General features: G+C 50.3%; 1 protein-coding gene across 5 annotated transcripts in view; it reads right to left on the reverse strand.

Annotated features, from left to right (window-relative positions):
- Positions 1-1,840: 1,840 nt before the first annotated feature.
- Positions 1,841-22,968, reverse strand: part of ETV4 (ETS variant transcription factor 4) — a 43,912-nt gene continuing 22,784 nt past the window's right edge. Inside the window, exons 6-13 of one of the 5 annotated variants that reach the window (XM_073325890.2) lie at positions 16,997-17,120; positions 15,532-15,690; positions 14,866-15,116; positions 8,254-8,328; positions 8,073-8,141; positions 6,349-6,518; positions 4,880-4,981; positions 1,841-4,021 (exon numbers count right to left, since the gene is read on the reverse strand). In XM_073325890.2, the coding sequence (XP_073181991.1) occupies positions 3,800-4,021; positions 4,880-4,981; positions 6,349-6,518; positions 8,073-8,141; positions 8,254-8,328; positions 14,866-15,116; positions 15,532-15,690; positions 16,997-17,120 (1,172 nt within the window). In that variant the 3' untranslated portion in view covers positions 1,841-3,799. Of the gene's footprint in view, positions 4,022-4,879; positions 4,982-6,348; positions 6,522-8,072; positions 8,142-8,253; positions 8,329-14,865; positions 15,117-15,531; positions 15,691-16,996; positions 17,124-22,968 lie in introns of all 5 variants that reach the window. The other 4 variants (XM_073325889.2, XM_073325891.2, XM_073325888.2 and 1 more) reach the window with 4 other exon arrangements.

Below are 22,968 nucleotides of genomic sequence, written 5' to 3' on the forward strand. Positions count from 1 at the left end.
GCACCTGCCTGCGATGAGAGTCAAGAGGCCCATGGTCAGGAGAGATTCAGCTCAGAAGTAAATTCACCTGGCTTGTGACTCTCCGGGGTTCCCTCCTTCCCGGCACTCTATAGCAGAAGATGGACAGAAGGTCTGTGGTCATGGAAACGGACCGGGGGATTTGGGACTCTGGACAATCCTTCTTCTGTGGGGAAACCCCCAGGCCTAGGGCTTCTTAGCCAAGGCAGGGGGAGAAGCCGTCTGCTAACATCCTCACACAGAGAACATGGAGACAGGGTGGGATGAAGCACAGTGGGTTCTTTTATTCGGGTCCGAGGATGGTGAATACAGAGAGGCTCAGGGAGGGAGTAAAGAGTCTGCCGAGCGTGGAGTCATGACAAGCACCTTCCCTCTTTTGGGCATTACCACAACATTAAAACCCCTGCCTGTCCAAGTTTAAAGGGAGAGTCCCAGCGTCACCCTCGCATGACCAGACCCCCACAAGCCCAGACAGCGTCTCCAGTCGTCCTGTGCCGAAATGACAAGCTATGAAACACATTTTCTTCTCTTGCCCCATTGCTTCCTGGTGTATTTTTCTCCCCAGCCCACCACTGCCCTCTCACCTGCTTCCCGCCACCCAGGCAGTTGTGCAAAGCATGGAGGCCCAGCTCCCTCAGTGCAGGACTCCTGCTGGGATGCACTTTGCAGGCACTCAAATCCAAAGGTGCTCACTGATGCCTGAGGTCACAGAGCCCACCTCTGAGGAGTGAAAAAGCCACATAGGTTTGTCCAGGTATCGCAATCTCTTCCTGAGTGTGGACATGTGCACTCTCTCAGCCCTCCTGCAATGGAGAGGCTCTGCTGGACCACCGACTTCCCCTTTAAACAGGGACTTATGCGGTGTTGTGACAGGAGCAGTTTAACATGCAGAGGAAGCCTAGCATGGTGCCAGTGTGAAGGCAAGTCATTCACTCTGGGTTTCTTGCCTGCACAGCCTGGCAGGGAACAAAACAAAACACTCCATTTTCTCACTTAATATTAAGTTTATAAATCTAGTATTTGCCCCCATCCTCCTTCCAGCAGCAGCCAGCCCTGGGCAGGCTTGAACAGCTCAAATAGCATTTCCCATGGAAACATCTGCAGCTAGTATATTGCTAAAGCAACTCTCAGCACCCTGACAATGGCCCAGTAAGACTGGAGCCGGTGCTGGGCTGCAGGGTGAATCATGCATGGGTTGGGATTGTAGGAAAGGGATTTTTGTAATGCCCAGCACTGTAATTTGTAAAGGCTTTATCTGAACAGGGGCTGACCCAAAACGGTGGTTTATAGCATTGGGAGAATTTGCACCTTTATCTTAGGCAGCTGGTGCCTAGTGCAGTCTTATAATGTACATTGTTTTCATTGAGAGTTGACAGCAAATCATAAAAAGCAAATGCTGTTAGCCAGGTAGAAAAATTAAACACACAGTGAGAAAAAACATCCCCCCAAATATTTGGTATAAAACTTGCACGTGTCCAGCTCGCACTGCGAGCCCATGATCTGCCACTGCTCCTGTCCTTGTCTCGCCCTCTGGAGTGGGCTTCAGCAGGGCAGACACGACTTGGGTTGGAGGACAAGGAACCGGAGGCTGCTGAGTGGGAACTGTCCCTTTGCAAGTGATTGCACAGGAGCAGGTCACTAGTCCACAGGGTTCCGGCCAGTTACAGTACCTTGGCCTACACCGAACATGAAAATAAATGCACATCCCCCGTCTGGCTGAATCAGTCCATACAAAGCTGCATGCTGATGCCCGTGACACAAGCAGAGCAAGCTTAGAAGGGAAGGTAGAAGAAGCCAGGGAGCTGAATGAAGGGGCACCGGCCAAAGATATAGACCAATTTATTGATTATAGTATTTTTTTACACTCATAAATAATAAAAATAAGTGATGCCGATGGGAAGAGCTCCCCCTCTCCTTCACTCGTGGGGCAATGGAGAAAGTGTGCTTCCCACAAGAGGAGTGAGCAGGGCGAGGGCTGCAGAGGCCCAGAGGAGGGGTGGGGCCAGTAGAGGAGGAGGGAGGTTCTCACAAGGGGGCAGAGGAGCAGGCTGAGCACTTTGTAAATGGAACATGCCCACCACGCTGTGGGTCACAGAGAGCTTCCCCTCCAGACATTGCACCTGGGGCCGAAGCGAGGATCCCTGCTAGCTGCATAGAGAGGAAGTTCCTGGGAAATCAGCCTCTTAAGCAATATAAAAAACTTTCCCTCCAAACTGCCACATGAGGCTGAGCCAAAAGCCTTCTGCCCTCAGGAGCCTGAAAGTCATCCAGAGGAGCAGCAGGGCGCAAGGAGAGCTGAGCTCCACCACACAGGCACTGCTGCTCCTGTGATCCTGCTGTGGTTGTGCCTGGGTGGGGCTGCTTAGCACAGTGGGGGCAGGGGAGGGGGCCTCTCAGTGAGAAGGCTGTGAGAGATGGCATAACAATCTCTCGTTATGCAGCCCGTGCTGCATTAACCAGTTGGGACCCCTGACAGCGTCTCATGAACTCCTCCCTTACCCCTCGCATGTGCCCTTCTGGGAAGGCCAGAATCAGATGAACAAGGAGAGTGTGGCTTTTTTGCAAAGCAAATGCCTCCCATCCAGAGGCTGAGATTGTTTTCTAACCTCCAGGGTTTACCCACTTGCCCAGGGACAGCAGGTCTGACCAGCGCTAATGGAAAGGAGTACTTGTGGCACCTTAGAGTCTCTCAAAATTGCTGAGGATGTTTTTGGTGGAAGCTCTTCAGTTTTGAAGAGTTTGGCTGCTGTAGGTAGCCCCTGCTCAGTCAGGAGCAATCAGCAGCCCAGCCACTGGCTTGGGCATTGGAGCCCATGGGCACCAGCATCCCTTTCCTCGGACCCCATCTCAGACTTTGCTCTCTATCCTCAAATTCCCAGTTATCTGCAGGGTTCCTCTGGCTCAGAGCCACACTCCAGGCCAGTGGAGTCCAGGGGCTCCATGGCTCACCCTCGGTGACATTTCCTATCAAGCAGACCAGAACCACGCCAGCATTGGCTGGTGGCAGCTGGTCCCCTTCCTGTCGTTGCCAGAATGACAACAGGCTTCAAACACTAAACAGCCCAGAGATGAAGCATCCTGAGCAAGAAGGCACCAAGACAGGAGCAAATGCATCCAAGGGAAGAAATGTTCCCCATTCCCGCCAAGCTGTTTGTATGGAATAAGTGTGAGCTGAAGCCTTCAGCTCCCTACTGCCCTGCTTACTGCACTACTTCTTACGTCCCCAGCACGTAAGAAGTAGTGGGGGTAATAACAGTGCTTGTAGGTGGGCTGGGTGTCTGAGGGAAGCTTTGTAGGAGTGTGTGTGTCTGGGGAAGCGAGGGAATTAACAGCTTTCACAGAATCATAAAATCAGAGGAGAGAGCCCAACAGGGTCCCATTTCCTCCCCACCCTGCTCGGCGGGAGGTCATAGCCAGAGACAGGATCGATGCAGGGATGTGACACAATCACACATTTAACTGAATGAAGGCAGCACTGGCTCTGGATGCTGCTGCTGGCAGCCCGGAGAGGTTTCTGTACTGGTGAGAGAGCCAGTTCCATTGCACCAAGTCTGGGGCCACATCCTGGGTGAATGAGGTGCAGCCAATGTCTTTCAAAGCCTCAGATGCTGGCGAGCTGTCCAAGGATGGGCTCGCATCACCTCTGCCTGTTTCAAAGGCAGCTATTCAAAGAGTCTAGTGGAGCCCAAGCTGGCCCAGGAAAGCTTCTATGCAGATCGATTACTAACAAACGTCTCCATAGATACAAACACAACGGCTGTGCAGCAGGCTACTGGTGGAATTAGTAGGGGTAGCCCTTGCTGTAAGGCTGGGAAGGGAGGCTCCCAAGATCCTGGATGTAAGCCGTGTTCTCGTCCAGGTGGGAGAGAGGAACAGTATCTTCCTCGCTGATCTGCCGGTCAAACTCTGCTTTCAGGGTTGGCCGCTGATTGTCAGGGAAGGCCAGGGAGAAAAGGGCTTCAGGCTCACACACAAACTTGTACACATAGCGCTCTCCAGCAACCTGCAGGGAGGAGACAAGGTGAATGCTACAGTCTCTGTCCCACCCAGTTGGCGTGCAGCTAGCTGCTCCCAGCGAATGACAGCAGCCATGGGCATGTGAGTTGTTCAGTGGGGGATGAGAGGGACCCCATAGAGCTAGGAAAGACCCTGGGCTCCTCTAGACCGTCCCCATGTCAGAGAGGGAGTTTTCACCACTTCGTCCAGCATCCTCTGTGGCTGCTGCCCTAGTCCCATCTGAAATAGCTCCAGGGATGGTGACATCTCAACCTGATAAGCAGGCGGGCCATGTTGCAAGGTACAGCTTTTCTCTTAGGGGGCTGGAAATGGGGAGGGTGGGAAAGAGACTTTTAACTGTCGGGTTGGAGAACCATTCGATGAGGACCAGGATTTGTCGTGGGTTATCTTCAATTGCTGGACTGAACGCTGTATTTATAGGCTATGTTAAGGGTGCCCAGAGCACATGGATAGGTGCTACCTTTAGCCTTTTTATAACTCTAACTAGCACTAATAACAACAAGAGACTCCCTTGGCAACTAATCCCATGACAGGCACCCTGACTGTTGTAGAGAGGATCCCCCCCTTGCTCCCCAACGCAGGCGAACATGGAGAAAGCATGACCCCGCCCCCTGATCGGCTTTCCCCTAGGATGCCTGGATTCAGCTCCTTCAACCTTTCCTCAGGGGTCTTGTTTCTTTGCTTCCTGCTCTGCGAATGGTGGGCCAGGGAGAGAGTTGCAGGGAAAGAGGGAACCTCAGGAAGTCAGGGGGTTCAGAACTTGCCATGAGCCAGCCAAACCTCCAATCACAAGCAAGACAAGTGTCAGGACGAGCATAGAACTTGGATCCCATCACAAACTGACCTTCTGCATGATGCCCTTCTCATAATAATAGCGAAGGGACCGGCTCAGCTTGTCGTAGTTCATGGCTGGCCGGTTCTTTTGGATACCCCACAGCCGGGCCACCTGCAGGACAAAACACCAGGGTGCATTAATGTCTGTAAGCTCTGAGGAAAGGAGCGCATGACAAATGCCTGTGTTTATCTGTCTGGGGGATGTTCCGTGTGATTCCTTTCTGAGAGAAGGATGCTGCTCAAAAGGTAATATAAATAATAATTTAAAGTAGGCAAACAATGGAATACAACTAATAAATACAGCATCGTTCACATTTCACTGCAGTGAACAAGGAGGGCAAGGCTGATAAACAGAAGCTTCCTTTCATCACTGAGAGAATGTGTGCGTGCAAATGTCCCTGTGGCAATTGTATTGATGGAAAAGTCCATCAATAGGCAAACATTGTCACCGGCCCACAAACGACCTTCCTCGATCCCCCAACATTCTGACGGAAAGTAAGGGGTTTGAGAATACTGGTAATCCTGGGTGCTGAGTAGCTGATGAAAAGGTCATATGTTACTACAGACTACATGCAAAGTGCTTGGCACTTTTAGCCAGTGCCTCTATATTGGCGGGACATGCCCACAGCCAGGTCAGCACTGGGAAAGGACCACTTCACCTGAAACCACCTTCACCCTTGAACGATGAGCACTATTATACAAAAAAGAGGCTGAGAAAACACTTGTAAACGAATGTTAATAGTGAAGTGACCCAGCAAAGTGACTCAGCCCATCTGCGCTGCACATGTTCGTAAGAGCCGGGGGATTAGCTGGAGCAGCTGCTAAACACAGCCATAAATCGGATCCTGACATTAATGGATGTTCCAGACACATTTCCCAGCTATTATCAGAGTTTATTGCTCTGTTTGGAACATGGTGGCACTAGAAATGATATCTGTTAATTGCAGTTCGAATCCATCCATCCCCAGATTAGGACACGGTTTCTCCCAGATTTTTATTTAAAATGCTGTGATCAATGAGATACACTCCTGCCCCGGATCTCAGAGACAGCATCGGGCACTGACCATGAGATAGGTGGCACAGAACCAACATGGGACAGCCCAAGAGTAAAACCCCTTGGAAGAAGGAGACCAGCTGAGAAACCCACCAACTGCAATTCCCTTTAGCAACTCTGAGATCCTAATGAGGGAGCTATTGGAGGGGAAACTGCCATCTCCTGTATCTGGAACCCACTGACCCAGACTGTTCACCTGCTGAAGCTCAGATGATGGGCGCCGCCATCATAGAGCTGGGATTTTTGGCACTCAGCTGCTGTGGCCTCCTCCTCTAAAACCCCAGCCTCAGTGGTGACCCTTAGGGCAACTGGCAGGCAGGAGGCCTTACATGTGGCAAAGGCCCTGGCCCTTAGGAATCTGCAGAATCAGTAAGTCAGCCCAGGGGCCCCTCTTGCTCCATGGGTAGAAGCCGAAGAGTTTTCACCTCCTCAGGCTCAATGAGTTTGAACTCCATCCCTCTGCCGGTCCAGGAGATGAAGTGGGAATTGGTGGGATCATCCAGCAAAGCCACCAGGAACTGCCAGAGCTGAAGAGACCCTCGGCGCTGGTATGGGGGTCCTTCCCGGTACCCGCTCACTTCCTGCTTGATGTCTCCTGCTGAGCAGAACAAACACAAAGGGTTTTGCTATGTCCCTTCCCTTGCCCTCCAGCAGTTCTGCCTCTCCTGACGGGAGGAAGATGCAGAGAGGGCTTCTCGGTGGAAAGCCACAAAAGACAAAGCAGGCTCCAGGCCACCTACAGAGGTTACTACAGGGATGCCTGAGGACTAACCTCCTCTCACCTGCTGTTTACCCAAGAGGAGAGTCTGGTCAGAAAGCCAGAGCCCAGAGTGCAGCAGGAATCGTGTGACAAGCCAGCCGAAAGAGTTGCTTGCTCTTTGTTTAATTGGAAGAAGTTGGGAGAGTTTTACTGTAGTTCAGGGATCACTTCACAGTTTAAATGCAACAAGACCCTAATGCAGTAGGACATGGCATCCGCTCCCAGTAGAGCCCCATCCTCCAGAGATGGATGCTAAAGGAACTGGCTGCCCTCTGATTTCTGAGAGAACTCTGCAGAAATAGAGCTTTAGACCAAATGTGCTTTCCCCCCAGCGTCACTGCCCCCTTCAGAGACTGGCCCCCACCTCCCTTGACTCCCACATCCCTGGGCAGTGGGGAATCACTAGCAACTCATTCAGGCCCAGGCTCAGAACTGCTGTTAATGTGCAGATAGCCCAGCTGGCTGATGCCCAGCATCAAAGCCCATTAGGTAATCTCCTCCTCTAATGTTCACAAAAGGCAGGGCTGGCCCTTGGGTCCCAATGGGGGTGGGCGAATCCCAAAGGGGACGAGGAGAGAGGCTGAGAAATACAGGTGCCAAGATTCTGGGCAGATGCCGGGCCTGGCTTCTGGCACGAGGCATTTACATGTTCAGGCTTGACTCCTGCAGCAGCAAAGCACATCGGAATGATTTCAGCTTGTGTCTCATCCCAGGGCAATCCCACACACTCTGACCTGTATGGGTGGCAGGCTGCACATCAGGACCAAGCTCCATTACTGTGAGTGAGCCCATGTTAGACGCACTGCCTTCAGAGTGACACTGACAACCACACAGCGACTCTAGGGGTGTATGGAGACTACTGTAAACGGAAGCCAGGTTGGTAAAGAGGCCCTGGGGTGCCGTGCTCAGCTGGCACTAGGAAAGGGCAGTGATCTTGGCGAGAAGGTTTGGGGGTGCCTGTGGAGAGCTGGGACAGTAATCAAGAGGGACTGGGCCCCAACACCAATAACAAAGCTGGGAAATGGGGCTACTGGCTGGGTGATCCTGGGTTCAACTACTGTGCAGAAATCAGCATCTCTCAAGTGTTTGCCTACAACATTTCAGTTTGCACAGGAGTGAAGAGGAGGAGAAATTCACCACCAACTGCAGTGATCGGGGCTCAGCTGCTGAAATGTCTGTCTGCTTCTATGAAAACTCAGAAAACAAACTCCCAGGAAGCACAACATCAGCCATGACTCATACATCCAGGTGCGGCATCTCCGAATGAATAGGGTCACAAATAGAGTGAGCAGAGCTGGCAGTGACTATGCCCACTCACATGGCTACATAGGGCTTGGGGTAACCTCATTCTACCCCAAGATTTGGAAGACACACAGGTTTCTCTCTGACCTTCAAACTTCTCTGGGACGACACAGACATCATCAGCAAATGGCCTCATCTGCTTGTTGTAGCCATAGCCTGGAAGAGACAGCAGCAGATGCAATCAGAGAACACAGACAAGCTGCAGCACTGGAGTGAGGTCCATTGCAGGAGCAGATGAAGAGGAGACAGAGCCATGGAGGTTTCTTACCTAATGTCCCTTCGGTATTTGAATGGCTTTGATACCCCTCAGCGTTCATGTACATGGAAGGACAGCCAGGAACATCTACAGAATGATCAACACACACAGATCACTGCCAAGCACAACAAGTATCAGAGCCGGCCTGCTCATCATACGGGATCACAGCCTCAGGCCCTGAAACAGCCGGGCCAACCACTAGCCTTGTGCCCTCCTAAGAGAAAACTGAGACTCTAGATCCCATCTTTGCTCCAGCTCAGACCGGTTCTAGGGCTTGTCCTCTCACCACATTTTCAATAGCCATGGATTAAATTAATGTGCAATTGTGACACCACCCAAAGCACTGTTTTTATCCACCATGACAAAGAGAGAGCGGAAATATTAACACAGGTTAAATTTGTTTGCTATTTCTCCTTCATTTAGGGTTTAGGGTGACGTGACACCATAGGCGCCAACTTCTCCTGGTGCCAGTGGGTGCTCAACTCCCCCCTGCCCCGACTCCATCCCTGCCCTGCCCCGCCCCCATTCTAACCCCTTCCCCAAAGTCCCCGCTCCAACTCTTCCCCCTCCCTGCCCCTATTGGACTGCTTCCCCAAATCCCCGCCCCGGCCCCGCTTCTTGCCGGCCTCCTCCCCTGAGCGCGCCGCATTCCCGCTCCTCCCCCCTCCCTCCCACAGCTTGTTACGCTGCGAAACAGCTGTTTTGCGGCAGCAAGTGCTGGGTTGAGAAGTGGGGACGCGGCACGCTTAGAGGAGGAGGCGGAGGCAAGGTGAGCTGGGGTGGGGAGCTTGGCTGCTGGTGGGTGCAGAGCACCCACCAATTTTTCCCTGTGGGTGCTCCCAGCCCCGGAGCACCCACGGAGTCGGCAGCTATGCGTGACACTGGACTGCACTCTGATTGTTACAGGTGAAGAGGATGTTATTAGTCAGGATGGGCAAGGGATGGTGTCCATAGCCTCTGTTTGCCAGAAGCTGGGAATGGGCGACGGGGATGGATCACTTGATGATTACCTGTTCTGTTCATTCCCTCTGGGGCACCTGGCATTGGCCACTGTCAGAAGACAGGACACTGGGCTAGATGGACCTTTGGTCTGACCATTCCTATGTTCTTATTTTGCTACAGTGCAGCTATGGACTGCAGGGCCCCTGCTGCATAGTGCTCCTATGGACAGTCTGTTTCAGGTATATTGTTGCAAGCACTTGGGGTCTTAGTTCTCATGAGCATTAGAAAAAGTGAAAGGGTAAAAACAAGGTGGGTGTGAAAGAGGGCAGCAGTTTTAAAGGTTCCATACTGCACATACAGTATGACTGGTTACTGTAGTTTATACATTAATTTTCCAGCCCCGCCTGGAATGAGGGAACTAACTGGACACTTTGGAAGAGTTTTCTCACGTTTCTCATGCCTTTTTGTATAATGCAGTTGCCTTCAGCGCTCTTCTGCTGATGCTAAAGGCAGGGGTACACTGAATTGACTGCAGTCTGCACTGTACATTATTACAGACATAAACTAGTTTCACGAAAGCCATTCTGCTGGAAGCAGGGTCATTTTTACCCATGTCAGGGTGGAGGCACTCAGTGAGGGGTATGTCTCTATGGCGGACACAGAGATACATTCAGAACCCCAGTGGGAAATGTGATTGAATTTATTTTTGCTCATAAAAACCAGTCCAAAGTGGCCATTAAAACACCAGGAGAACAGGAGCAGCCTTCTCTCTTCAAAGGGGGATTAATCTAGTATGGATCACGGCAGCATGTGCCCACACCTCAGGCAGGAGTCTGCTGGAAAATAAGCTTTTCACTGAGAGAAACTAACTTTAGTCCCTGACTGGTTGGGTTCCCAGGCAGCCCCCTTTGGAGATTATTAATAAACATTTCTGTAGTGCTGTGATCAGCTCTGGCATCCTCTGAGATACTGGGTCTTCACCCCTGACTTCCCCCAGGATGCTTGCTGTGGGGGTGACAGAGCCAAGAGGAAGATAGTAAGTCCAGCTGATTAGAAATTTCTGCTTAGCGCAGCAGACAGGCCCAGCTGTGCTGGGAGTGGCTCCCGTTCTCCAGTTTGGTGTTAGTGGCACAGATGTAAAAAGAAAAGATTTGCTTCTCAGAACAAAGCTGGTTTATCCTGCGATTTAACCTCCAAACGAGGGAGTCGTTTCTCATTGTCCCTGACTCGCTCCAGGCAGCAGTCAGACAGCAACACACCAGCTCATGTTACCAGCCACCGGCTGATGTCAGCTGCCTATGAAAAGAAAGCATGTGGTGAAAGCTGACACCACCGCCAGCCCAACTGGGAGCTCAGCTCCTTCCCCAGCCCTCCATTTTGTGAATGAAATTCCTCTGACTCCATTCAGAGGGAGAGGAGCAATGTGTGCCAAGCTGCAGGGCGGGAGCACGGTTCAAGGTTATGTAATGCAATCCCTGGCACTGGGGAGGAGTGCTCCAGCTCCCCTAGCATTTGAAGGTCACTGGCGCTGCAGAGACCGCAGTGCATTCTCTGTCCTAGTTCCAAGCCACTGGACTCCCTCCTGCAGCTCTTGACAAAGGGATTTCTGTGCAACTTCTGCAAGGCTGAACACAGCAAAGTCTGCAGAGAGCTAAACAGAATGCAGGGGAGCTTGCAGCGTGCACACCATAGGTGCTGGAACTAGGGATGCAGCTGCTCCCTTGAAGTGTCAAGTATCAGAGGGGTAGCTGTGTTAGTCTGGATCTGTAAAAGCGGCAAAGAGTCCTGTGGCACCTTATAGACTAACCGACGTATTGGAACACCACGAAAGCTTCTGCTCCAATATGTCTGTTAGTCTATAAGGTGCCACAGGACTCTTTGCCTCCCTTGAAGGGGTTTCCATTATATACAGCCTTTCCAGTTTGGTTCAATGGCTCTCAGCACCTCAACTATACAAACTGTTCCAGCGTCCCTGGCACACACTGGCTCGGGTAAGAAAACCGCTTTCTGCAGAACCCACTTGCTATTCCCTCTGGCCACTGCTGCCTCCTAGGTGGCCAAAGCTCTTCCTAAGAGCTAGTGACAGGTTTCAGAGGAACAGCCGTGTTAGTCTGTATTCGCAAAAAGAAAAGGAGTACTTGTGGCACCTTAGAGACTAACCAATTTATTTGAGCATGAGCTTTCGTGAGCTACAGCTCACTTCATCAGATGTTTGAAGTGAGCTGTAGCTCACGAAAGCTCATGCTCAAATAAATTGGTTAGTCTCTAAGGTGCCACAAGTACTCCTTTTCTAAGAGCTAGTGTAACCCACACACCTTCTGGGTGTGGTGTTCTGGCCCATCTAGTGGCACCAAGACCACTTAGAGAGAGAGCGAGATAAAATGAGTCTGCTCTACAGACCTTAGCTAACAACCAGTTGGCTTTTAGCTCATGCACTAAGCTCGATCCCACCCGACACACCTCTTATATAGGGAGTAACAGCAGCCTCCCATCAGCACAGTATCTGAGCACTTTCCATGCAAAACCAAGAGCCACACTGAAGCCCCTAGTGGTCTTCACTAACAAGTGTTTCATTTCTGACTCATCTCATGACACCAAAACAAGTGAGTGACACACCAAGTACCTTTCCCAGACCTGAGGATGAGCTCTGTGTAGCTCGAAAGCTTGCCTCACTCACCAACAGAAGCTGGTCCAATAAAAGATATTATCTCACCTGCCTTGTCACAAGAACAAGGGGGCAAATGAAGCTCCTGAGATGCTATCCTTCTTGGGTTTTTTTAAACACAATGCATACTTAGCATCTGGAACTCACTGCCACATGATATTTTGAGGCCAAGAGCTGAGTGGGATTTGACATTTATGTAAATCATGAGGCTATCCAGAGTTACATTAAAAAATACAAATTTATAGGGGTGTTAAACACTTTTTCTTCAGAGCATGAGCCAACCTCTAAGTGCCTGGGGATAGGGGAAGATTATTCCATAACTGTCCATTGTAGGGTGTTTTACATCGCTTGTCAAAGCATCTGGTGCTGGGCACTGTTGCAGAGAGAAGCCTGGTTAGATGAACCCCTGGTCTGATCAGGAGTGGCAGTTCATATGTTGTGGTATGAGGAACACACACAGAGTTCCATTCCCCTCTGTTTTTTGTCACTCATTCATTCACTGGGGACTCTGGATTAGTGATTGTGCATTGCTGGGGGAGGGGTCAGAAGACAACAAGGCACCCCCAGGACTCTTCAAGGAAGCAGAGAAACCAGATGTGACCTACCCTGCCCATACACAGGTCTGGATCCAGAGAAAAGGGCTCCTTCTTTTGAGGAAAGAAAAGGAGTACTTGTGGCACCTTAGAGACTAACCAATTTATTTGAGCATGAGCTTTCGTGAGCTACAGCTCACTTCATCGGATGAAGTAGCTGTAGCTCACGAAAGCTCATGCTCAAATAAATTGGTTAGTCTCTAAGGTGCCACAAGTACTCCTTTTCTTTTTGCAAATACAGACTAACACGGCTGTTACTCTGAAACCTGTTCTTTTGAGGACTTACCCTTGGAATCCAACCAGAACATGACTAAAAATACATCCAGAAAGCAAGAGTCCTGCTCAGTGTTCTCAGATCCCTCAAGAGGAGGTCATTGCAGCCTGGCCAGCTGCCAGAGCATTTCTGCAGATTGCAGGAGTCAGAATTCCTACCAGGAAACATTCTCTGATCTTTTTAAGGAAGCGTAAGTTATTATTTATTGTTATTGTTAGCAGGCAGATTGTGGGGCATGAATCAAAGACTGAATATAGGACTTGAGCTTTTTTCCAAGGCACTTCCATGACTCTTTACAAACTGGGCTCAATAAGGGCCCAGTCCTGCATTGCTGATGGAGCTTTGCCATTGATCGCAATAGTGCAGGATCGTCCCACCCCTGCAGGGTTGTGGGCAGCACAGAACCCACTGGGATGCTGAGCAGGCGGGACATGGCATCCCTACCAATACTGCCAAGCAGTTCTGAGGTTTCACTGGAAACTGGCAGGGCAGCAGTCCATTTTCTAAGCAATTATAGACTCATCATCATCTCAAAAGTCACTGCTTTCCAAAAATCCTCCACTTTATCATTCAGGGAGAAAGGAATTTGCTCCAGAGAGCCCGTGGAATGTCCTCTGTAATAGGCCAACTAGGGCCAGGCAGAGAGATTACGCTTCTTGGCCTCCATCTCTGGCTGCTTCACCACTTAAGATTGTCAATAACAGGCTAGTAAAGAACATGCATTACTGTGCATTAGCCTTCATTAATTTCCCAGCTCTGGGGGCCACAAGTATCTCTGGCAGGGCAGTATTCCTGTAATTAGTGCTCAGGCACAGGGGGGAGGGAGGCCACACCTCTTTTTGAGATGTAATCGTAGGCTTTAGGGGAAGGTAGAGGACAGACTTGGGGAGTAGCCTAGTGACCTGTAATCTCCCGCAGACCCTCTGAGATGCTCTGTCCCCTTTCCCTTTGGGGACATCCAATGTGTGTACGTAGCACCCAGCACAATACGGTCCTGCTCTTTGACCAGAACCCCTAGGCAATATTAAAATAGAAATAATACACTAACAACATAAATTCCTACTGGGCAGCTGCAGCTGAGGGATTCTCCTTCTGCAGCCTGGAAAGTCTGATTCATCGATTCACAGAGTTCAAGGCCAGAATGGGTCATTCTGATCATCTAGTGCAGGGGTTCTCGAACTTCATTGCTCTGTGACTCCCTTCTGGCAACAAAAATTACTACATGACCTCAGCAGAGGGGACTGAAGCCTAAGCCCCACCCAAACTCTGCTGCCCCAGGCCGGGGGAGCCCAAAGCCCGAGCCCCACCACCCCTGGTGGGGTAGGGGGGGCGCAAAGCCGAAGCCCAAAGGCTTCAGCCCGAGGCCGGGGGCCTGTAACCTCAGCCCTGCTGCCTAGGCCTTGGGCTTTGGTCCCTGGTGGTGGGGCTCGGGCTTTGGCTTTAGTCCCAGGCGTCAGCAAGTCTAAAATGGGGTTGCAACCCACAGTCTGAGAACCCCTGATCTAGTCTGACCTATTGCATAGCACAGGCCCGAGAACCTCATCCAGTAATTTCTGCATCAAACCTCTAAATGCTGGTTGAGCTGGAGCTTGTCTTTTAGAAAGAGACCCAGTGTTGATTTAAAGACTTCATGGATGAAGAATCCACAATGGCCCTAGGTAAATTGTTCCAATGGTTAATCACCCACCCTAATAAAAATGGGTGCCTTTTTCCCAGGTGGAATTTATTCATGTCAGCTTCCAATTAGTGGGTCTTGTTCTGCCTTTTTCTGCTAGAGTAAAGAGCCATTTCCTGTCAGAAATGTCTTCCCTAGGCAGGTACGTATAGACAGGGATCAGGTCACCTCTTCACCTTCTCTTGGATAAACTAAACCAACTGGGCTTCTGAAGCCTCTCACTCAGTTTAAGTCATGTTTTCCAACCTTGAATCATTCTCACAGCTCTTTCCCTGCTCTCAGAAAACCTCCCTCAGGGTGTGGAAATAGGGAGGGGAGGTTTTGCAGGGGGAGGGAGGCTGTTAGCCAAAGCACCTATGTGCTGTTGCCCCATAGCCCGTGACAATGCCAGCGAGAAGGTTCCCCAGGAGCCAGCACACCCAGCAGCATCTGGCCTGCATGTATTGCTTTAGTCAGGATAATTCTCCTGCCCTACCTGAGTCATAGGCATAGTCTGTCTGCTCCTGCTTGATCACCACTCCCGCTGGGTACGAGTGGTCACTGCTGCTCCCCAGCTGGCTTGCCTGCTCATACATTGGGTCGTGGTACTCCTGTTTAAAGTCCTGCGGATGGTAATGTAGGCAGGGCTCGGACATCTGGCGCTGGTAGGCAACTGGAGCGTCTCGGCCCATGGCCTGAGAGGAGGGGAAGGAACGGCACATCTCCGTAGGTGGCTGGTAGATGGAGCTAAATGGGGGGAAATAGCTGTTGTGGTGACTGCTTTCCCTAATCACAAACTATTTGAGACCCGTATGCAGTGGTAGGAGGAACAGGGATTTTAGAGGGTTGTAGCTTAATCAAAAGAGACACACGTGCACAGTTCTAGCAAGGTATTCCCGGGGGCTGTTGCATAGCCGTAGGTCATATAGAAGCTACGGCTATAGAGCTGAATGGGCTTCAGACAATAGACTTCCCCCACATAGGCACAGGGCAGCAGCTTGGGACCCAGGCTGGTAACAAGAGGGAAGGTCTATGATTGCTGGAAAGAGACAACTTTGATTGAGATATGGGGGAAGGGGGGAGAACGTCAAGGGAGCTTTGGGGAGGGGAGCCCCTTTCGTTGGAGGCTGTCTACCACCTTGCTACTGCTGTGGACACTCACCTGTGTTCCATGAGGAATCCACGGCTGGATGTGGGTTGGGACGGCCCCCGAGGGCTCAGGAAGCTCCTGTCCTGCCTAGGGAAATGTTGAAGCGGTGACTGTATCGGGGTTCCTGGGTTTGGGGACTTGAGTCCAACTTGTCTGGTTTGGTCATAGGCACTGGGACAGTCAAACAGATATTGGAATATTACAATCTCCTGACAGCGACCCATTCCATTCACCTGGGGAGAACGTGCCACAGGCTGTCACCTGGCAATGCAGCGCTCTGAGTAAAGTTCCCTCTTTCTTATTACTGATCGCTCTCCTTGATCAAACTAATGGCACTTTACAGAGGAGTCACCCAATGAAATTAATAGGCAGCAGGTTTAAAAGAAACAAAAGGAAGTATTTCTTCACACAACGCACAGTCAACCTGTGGAACTCCTTGCCAGAGGATGTTGTGAAGGCCAAGGCTGTAACAGGATTCAAAAAAGAACTAGATAAGTTCATGGAGCTGTTAGCCAGGATGGGCAAGGGATGGTGTCCCTAGCCTCTGTTTGCCAGAAGCTGGGAATGGGTGACAGGGGATGGATCACTTGATGATTACCTGTTCTGTTCATTCCCTCTGGGGCACCTGGCATTGGCCACTGTCAGAAGACAGGATACTGGGCTAGATGGACCTTTGTCCTGACCCAGAGTGGCTGTTCTTATGTTCTTATGAATGGGAGGACAAGGCCTGGGTGGTGAAGCACTTACAGTGCAAATACAAAGAGGTGCAGAGGAGTGGTGGGAAGGTCAGTACAGGGAGGATCTGGGGAAGGGAGGGATGAAGGAGGAGAGGGAAAGTGCTTGGCAGACAAGAAGAGGGAAATTGTTCTAAGCGTTAGGGGCAGCCAAGACATCAACAAGGAGATGCAAGGGGACTGTGCAGGGATTGAGGACAGGGGTACAGCAGAGCACTGCTACATTAGGAGGGTTTTATTTGAACAAGTAAACTGGCTGGCACCAGTGGCAGATTCAGAGTTAGTGGGGCAGCGTGTGGAGCTGCCTCCCCCCACCAGGGGCACGCAGAGACTTGCCAGCAGCTGGCCACTTCCAGAAGTGGTGTGGGGCCACCAGCCACTGCATGCAGGCAGCCTGCCTGCCTGAGCCCTGCTGCGCCACCAGCCAGGACCTGGGGACTCGCTGTCAGGTATTTGTCCTGCATTTTGGCGGCCCCCCTGTTGTTGGGGGCCCTGGGCTACTGTATGGTTTGTTTCATGGTAAATCCGCTCCTGCCTGGCACTGATTTTCTTGGGTGTAATACTGTACAATAAACTAGCACATGAGGAGGCTGCCGGGGGTGCAGTGTTAAACGGGAAGTAACCCATCAATCAGTTTGCACTAGCATGTCAGGAGAGACCCAGGGACTGAACAGGACACGTTGCAATAGCACTCCCTCACCTTTAGTTACCCTTCCCTCCCTCCTGCATGCAAGCAGCATTACCTGGCGTAAAGGCATTGCTCGCCATTGCGGTACCGAAATGGCTGCTTATGGCTGCAGGACAGTGCTGGGTCAGAACAGGGACTCTGTGGCTCCTTCTTAACTTTAGCAGGAGGGCTGTGAAAAGCTACTGAGAGAGAGAAAGAAACAGTCAAGTCAAAACTCCTCCTGGGCCTGGAGAGATGGCATTTGTGCCAGCGGAGAAACTAATGGCAACTGAGACACACATGTGCACACACTGCCTGACCTACTTACCTGGCTCTAGGTGAAGCAGAATAACAATGGGTACAACTGTTCTCTGGAGTTTGCCGAACTCTGTCCCAAATACCCCTCCATACCCTTTGTTTGCACTAGCTGCTGTCCGAATATTTAGTTAGGTTCATACTGAGCCCTTCAGGGGAGAGGTGACATGGTGAGTGGGTGTCTAATTATTTTGTGTTATAACCCAAAGGGTAACACATTCATATTCTGCTTTTCAACACCTAGACCCTAAGGTCTGGCTTTGCATTATGCAAACCACGCTCTCAGGTTCACATGGGTGCTAACAGTGTGTTGTGAGTGACATCGCCATGTTGTTCATTGTGCCATACTGTACTGACAGTCTCATGAGGTACATTTCATGATACGCTAGTTTGTCCTGTAGGACAAACAATTTAAGATGGTTACCATAGAAACGGCTACACTGGCTGCTGAAGGATGTCTGTAGGGAAATATTATTATACTTATTGAGCCATCTTCGCTCCTTAGTCCTGTACCAATGCAGAAGAAAGCAAGGACTAATATTTTCAAGAGCCCCTTAGTGATTTAGGAGGCTAAATTCCATTTTCAAGTTACTTAGACAATTAAAAGTCTAAATACCACTCACTTTCAATGAGAGTTCAGCTTCTAAGTCACTTAGGGGCTCTTGAAAATTTTATCCAAGGTCTCTGACCAGAGGTCAGTACAGACTGTATCACACAGGACCATTGGACTCACAGCTCAGAGGTCAAAGCTTTCAGTGGTAGGGAGTTTTGTTTGTTTTTTTTAATTTGGAAGATTAAAACCCCTTCCTAACTAGCAGTATCAGCAAGATGCCCCCTTGTAACATTAGAAATTTCAGGTTGTCTCCTGGGAACCAGCTAAGTGTAACCACACAGTTCACTAACACCCGCAGCACCATTACACAGCCGGCTGCATGCTATGTGACATTTGACAGCATGGGTTCAGACAACATACAACCATGAGGGATGTTCCCCGGTGCCCTCTCGCAAAGAGACTGCTCATGAAGCTGGGAGGAGGAGATATTTCTTGTGAAGGAGACATAACCACTGCTTCCCCAACACCCTCCTTTTTATTTTTCAATATCTATTTAGAACAGAGAACAGTGCAGGTCACACAGAGTTCTGGGTTGCAGCTGTCTGGAGAAAGGCCCAATGTAGCCAGGTAAATGTTTGCCTAGTGAGTGACAGCTCAGCAAAGCACTGTGTACTTTAAAGTCACACAGTCAGTCTGCCGGTAGTGCATTTTATCTTAGATCTTTAGGAAATGCTCTTTATCCAGAATCCCTACAGATAAGGACCAAAATCAGATACAAACCAACAGGCCCTTACTGACATCAACAGCATGGAAAGCCACCAGGCAGAGCCAGTAGGCAGCTACAAGCCAGAGAGTTCCCTTGTGACGCCCACCCTCATTGTCAACAACACACACCTTATTTCCAGTCTGAATTTGTGTAGCTTTAGTTTCCAGCCATTGGATCACGTTAGATCTTTGCCTGCTAGATTGAAGAGCCCGTTAACAAATCTTTGTTTACCAGTAAGGTCCTTATGGACTATAATCAAGTCATCCCTTAACATTCTCTTTGTTAAGCTAAGTAGCTCCTTTGAATCTATCACTATAAGGCAGGTTTTCTAGTCTAATGTTTTAATTAGGGCTGGCAAAGCCCAACTAGGTCACACGCAGTCCATCCCTCGGGGACCCAGTGCTCCCTAGTGTCTTGTCCCGTTTAATTTTCAATGTGCCACCACTTCTCTGGACAGGTGCTAGCACATTACACATCAGCAGGAAGGACAATGCTTCCCAGCTCCCAGCTGCAGTGCACACACGTGCCTACATTTTCTGCACCCCACTCATCCTGCAACAGCTCAAGTGTCTGCCACTTTGCTCCAGGTTTCTGCAGCAGTGGCATGGTGGGTTGTGGCAATTTCCTTTGGTGGACTTGGCTTCTTTCCATGCTGAAGGAGGGGCAGGGAGAAACAAGCAGCCTGTTTGGTCCAAACTGCTAGACTGCCAGAGAGTGAATTTGCAGAGGAGATGCAGTAGCCCCCCATAGGAGCGTGTGCGCAGATGTGGGGGGGAAGGGAGAAAGAGGAGTGAGTGATGGGCGTGGGGACCATGTTACTGCATGAACCATTGCGGAAAGGTATAGAATCACAGAACTGTGGAAGTGAAGGGACTGGAAGGGACTTCGAAAAGTCATCAAGTCCAGTCCCCTGCCCTGAGGCAAGACCAAGTAAACCTAGACTATTCCTGACAGGTGTTTGTCCAAGCTGTTCTTAAAAATCTCCCGTACTGGGGATTCCACAACCTCCTTTGAAAGCCTGACCCAGAGCTTAACTATCCTTAGAGTTAGAATGTTTTTCCTAATCCCTAACCTAAATCTCCCTTACCGTAGGTTAAGCCCATTGCTTCTTATCCTACTTTCAGCGATCATGGAAAACAATTAATCGCAGTCCTCTGTATGTGCGCATGTTTGGTTGATTCCACACTCATCTAAAGCATTCCTTATTTAAAGAAAGAGCACTGTCCCATCTTCATCGCTCCAGCCAGTGGCTTTGGCCTGATGCAGGCGGGAAGAAATATTTCTGAGCTGGCTAGAATGTAATGAATAACAAACGTGGGTTGCAGTTTACAGGGTCAGGAAGTGGGATGCGGATATTGTTACTTCTTATGCATAATTAAATCCAGCAGGGAGCAAAATCTCTTTACAGGCTCTTCCGAGGAGCATGTCCCAGGCTAAGGGCCACATGCAGCTCTATGAACAAGGTAAGTACCTTCTGACTTTGCCTCCACTGCTTCCTTCAAGTCATTGCTGGACATAGGAAGGAAAGAGCTACAGGGGTTATGCCCCATTTTGAGCATTCAACAAGGAGAGGGGAGAAAAGGGAAGAAGAAGCATAAGGAGTGGAGGGGTTAGGTACAGAGAGATGTGCACTCTTGCACCAGGTCTATGTTTGGTCCTCAATTACCAGTTCATGCCTAGTTAAAAATTCCATCCACTCTAGCTGATACCATTTCACTTACTAGGGGTTCAGATGCTTAAAAATCTCCCTAAAAACCTAGGGAAGGTTAAGTACTGATCTGTGAATGGCTTGCTCAGTTTATTTTAGCACTAAGTAACTTGAGATGTTAATTGGCCAGTCAACTTCATGCCAGACCCTTTGCCAACAGGAGACAGCTCTCTCTGAGATGAGCCACGCTGGCTGATTTGCAGAGTTCTGTCCATGAGGATTGTGCTGTGCACTCCGCCCTGCAGCAGCTGGTGAAGGGAGCAAGACGTACTTCACCCCCTACAAGAGGGGGTCAAAGTGAATTCTGAAATTCTTAGTGCGCCTGAGGTGGGAGAACAATCCCCTGAGAATCCCCCCAGGAATAACAAGAGCAACACCCCAACTGTGTCAGGCTAGTTTACTGCCAAGAGTTGCCCAGTTTTTTTTATTCCCATCACCCCCAGCAGTCGTTCTCCAGCCCAGCCACCTTTGCTCTTCAGCTGCACAAGGAGGAACCTTTGAGCATTCTTGAAGCCTTACTGAGCACCCAGGAGCCTGGCCATTGAGAGCTCTCCAGGACAAGGCTTGGGTTTGTTTGGTTTTTTTTAAATTTCTAACATTTTAGGTACTAACTTTCCTATTTTCATGAGCAGATATTGCTGGAAACAAATGCTTGGAAGCAGCTCTGCTGTCAGTTACAGCAATCTAAATCTGGAGCAATGACTTTGTGTTACTCTGGAATTATGCTATTGTAGCTGAAAGCAGAGTTGGCCCTTGGTGTTTCTCTTCTGCTCTGTGAGATGCTGAAGATGGTCCCTTGGATGCCCCATAAACAACCTACCTGGGGTAGAAGTGGATTGGAGGCTATAATAGGGTAGCTCACCCATTATGGGCGGGAGAGAACGATCCACTCCTGGGAGAGATCAGGGTGGCTGCCTATAAAGAGCAGCAGGAGGCTCCCATGAAGGAGGGAAGGGTAGGCTGTGGCAGAGAGAGTGTGAATGGTTCTGCAGGGATGAGACTCTGAGCCCAAAGGGTCTGTGAGCAAGGAATTGTAGTGAGCAGGAGGCTCCTGCTAAGGATCCTGCCCAAGAGAAGGGTGAGGGACTGGAAGCCAGAGAGCTGAGAGAGGCTTTCAGCTAAAGCCTGAAAGATGTTGACCTGGGGCCTAGCCCTAGGAAGGAGGGCTGGGAACTCCATATATAAAGGGAGAGAGGGATTGAATGGGGTTGGAGCCTGGAGGCCTGTTATGTAAGGACTCAATATAGGTAGCTCAGGAGAGGAATGTTGAAATTACCTGTGGCTTGTAAGCTATTAAGGGGCCCTGATGAGGGCAGAAGTTGGTAGCAGGGCATTCTGGCCATGAGAGGAGAGGCCTAGGAGGTGGCTGGCCCTGTTACAATGGCCTAATGGTACAATATTGGCTAATGATACTAGAGGTCCTGGGTTCAAATCCAAAGTAAGCTCTCTGTGGAGGTGACATGTGTGGCCCCTCAACTGTAAATAAGCAGGCATCCCAGGACTGGAGAAGGGGGCAGCTTATCACCGCAGTGTGGCTCTAGGCCACGCCTGGTCATTCCAAACAAATCCATTCTCAATCAGAGAGAGAGAGACAGGCACCTGGAGCCTCACCCCCTTCACCTGCTCTGACTTTCAGCCCAGAGGAGAAGAGCCCATGTGCTTATTCCTCAAATCCCTCCTGACCCCCAAGGGATCCAGACCCTCAGGTAGAAATCAACACCAATAAATACACCCGCAACAGCAGGGAGGCTCCTAGTCCTTATTGCTGAGGGCTTGATCCTACAGCCAAACCTGAGGCGTCCATCAATCACAGTGGAGTGGCATGCTCATGAATAGCTCGTTGCACAACCGAACAGGAGCGAGTTCTCTCCCCCCAAAACCCCGCCCCCCAGGGCCTGTCCCACACCTGGGAGAGATTCAGTGTCTGAAGCATGACATCTGTGCAAACAGTGCAGGTCCCAGGAGCAGGGGTGGAGAAGAGACGTCTCTTTCCATAGCTTGGGAGCACTCCTTCCCCTTCTGTCTGTGACAGCTCAATTCGTTTTACAGAGTAAACAGAAACTACAGAACCAGCCACAAAAATGCTGCTGTCAAGGGAGAGAAAAAACCCCACTGGCCAGTACACTGAGCTCCATTCAAGCCTCATGAAGCAAAGTGTGCTAGGAGCGGCCAACCCTTTCCGGCCCCTAATAGCTGGAACAGGCTATTACATTACAACTGGCTCATTCATTCAGAATGAAACATGGGACGAGCCCTCTCCTCAGCTCCAGGTCAGCGGGAGGAAGAAAGAAGTCATATGACTTAGAGCACATGCTGGGCCAGTGCTGCAAAGCCAAATCCCAGTGAGGGTGAGAGGGGAGCAATCAGAAAAAGTGCGTTGTCCTTTTTTTCATGAGCAGACACAGAAAGGGGGAGGGGAACCCATCCCTGGAGCTGATGGGGAGTGAGGAGCATCGTCCCTGGAAAAGCACAGAGCTGTCTGGAAGGGCTTTAAACATCCATCTCCCTCTGTTCTCAGTTAGTGTGAGATGTTCACATGTGCAGGGGCTTGGAGAGGGGAGCGGGGCTTCCTGAAGCTCTGACACGCCAGGCTCTGGGCTCTCTTGGCCAGCCTGGAACACAGACTCTCTACTCAAAACAGTCTGTTAACATCAGCTGGATGGGACAGGCAGTTGCACAGGACAACGGACAGCAGGTTCAATGGCT

This window comes from Lepidochelys kempii, chromosome 27, assembly GCF_965140285.1.
Source record: "Lepidochelys kempii isolate rLepKem1 chromosome 27, rLepKem1.hap1, whole genome shotgun sequence".
Lineage (NCBI taxonomy): Eukaryota > Metazoa > Chordata > Testudines > Cheloniidae > Lepidochelys > Lepidochelys kempii.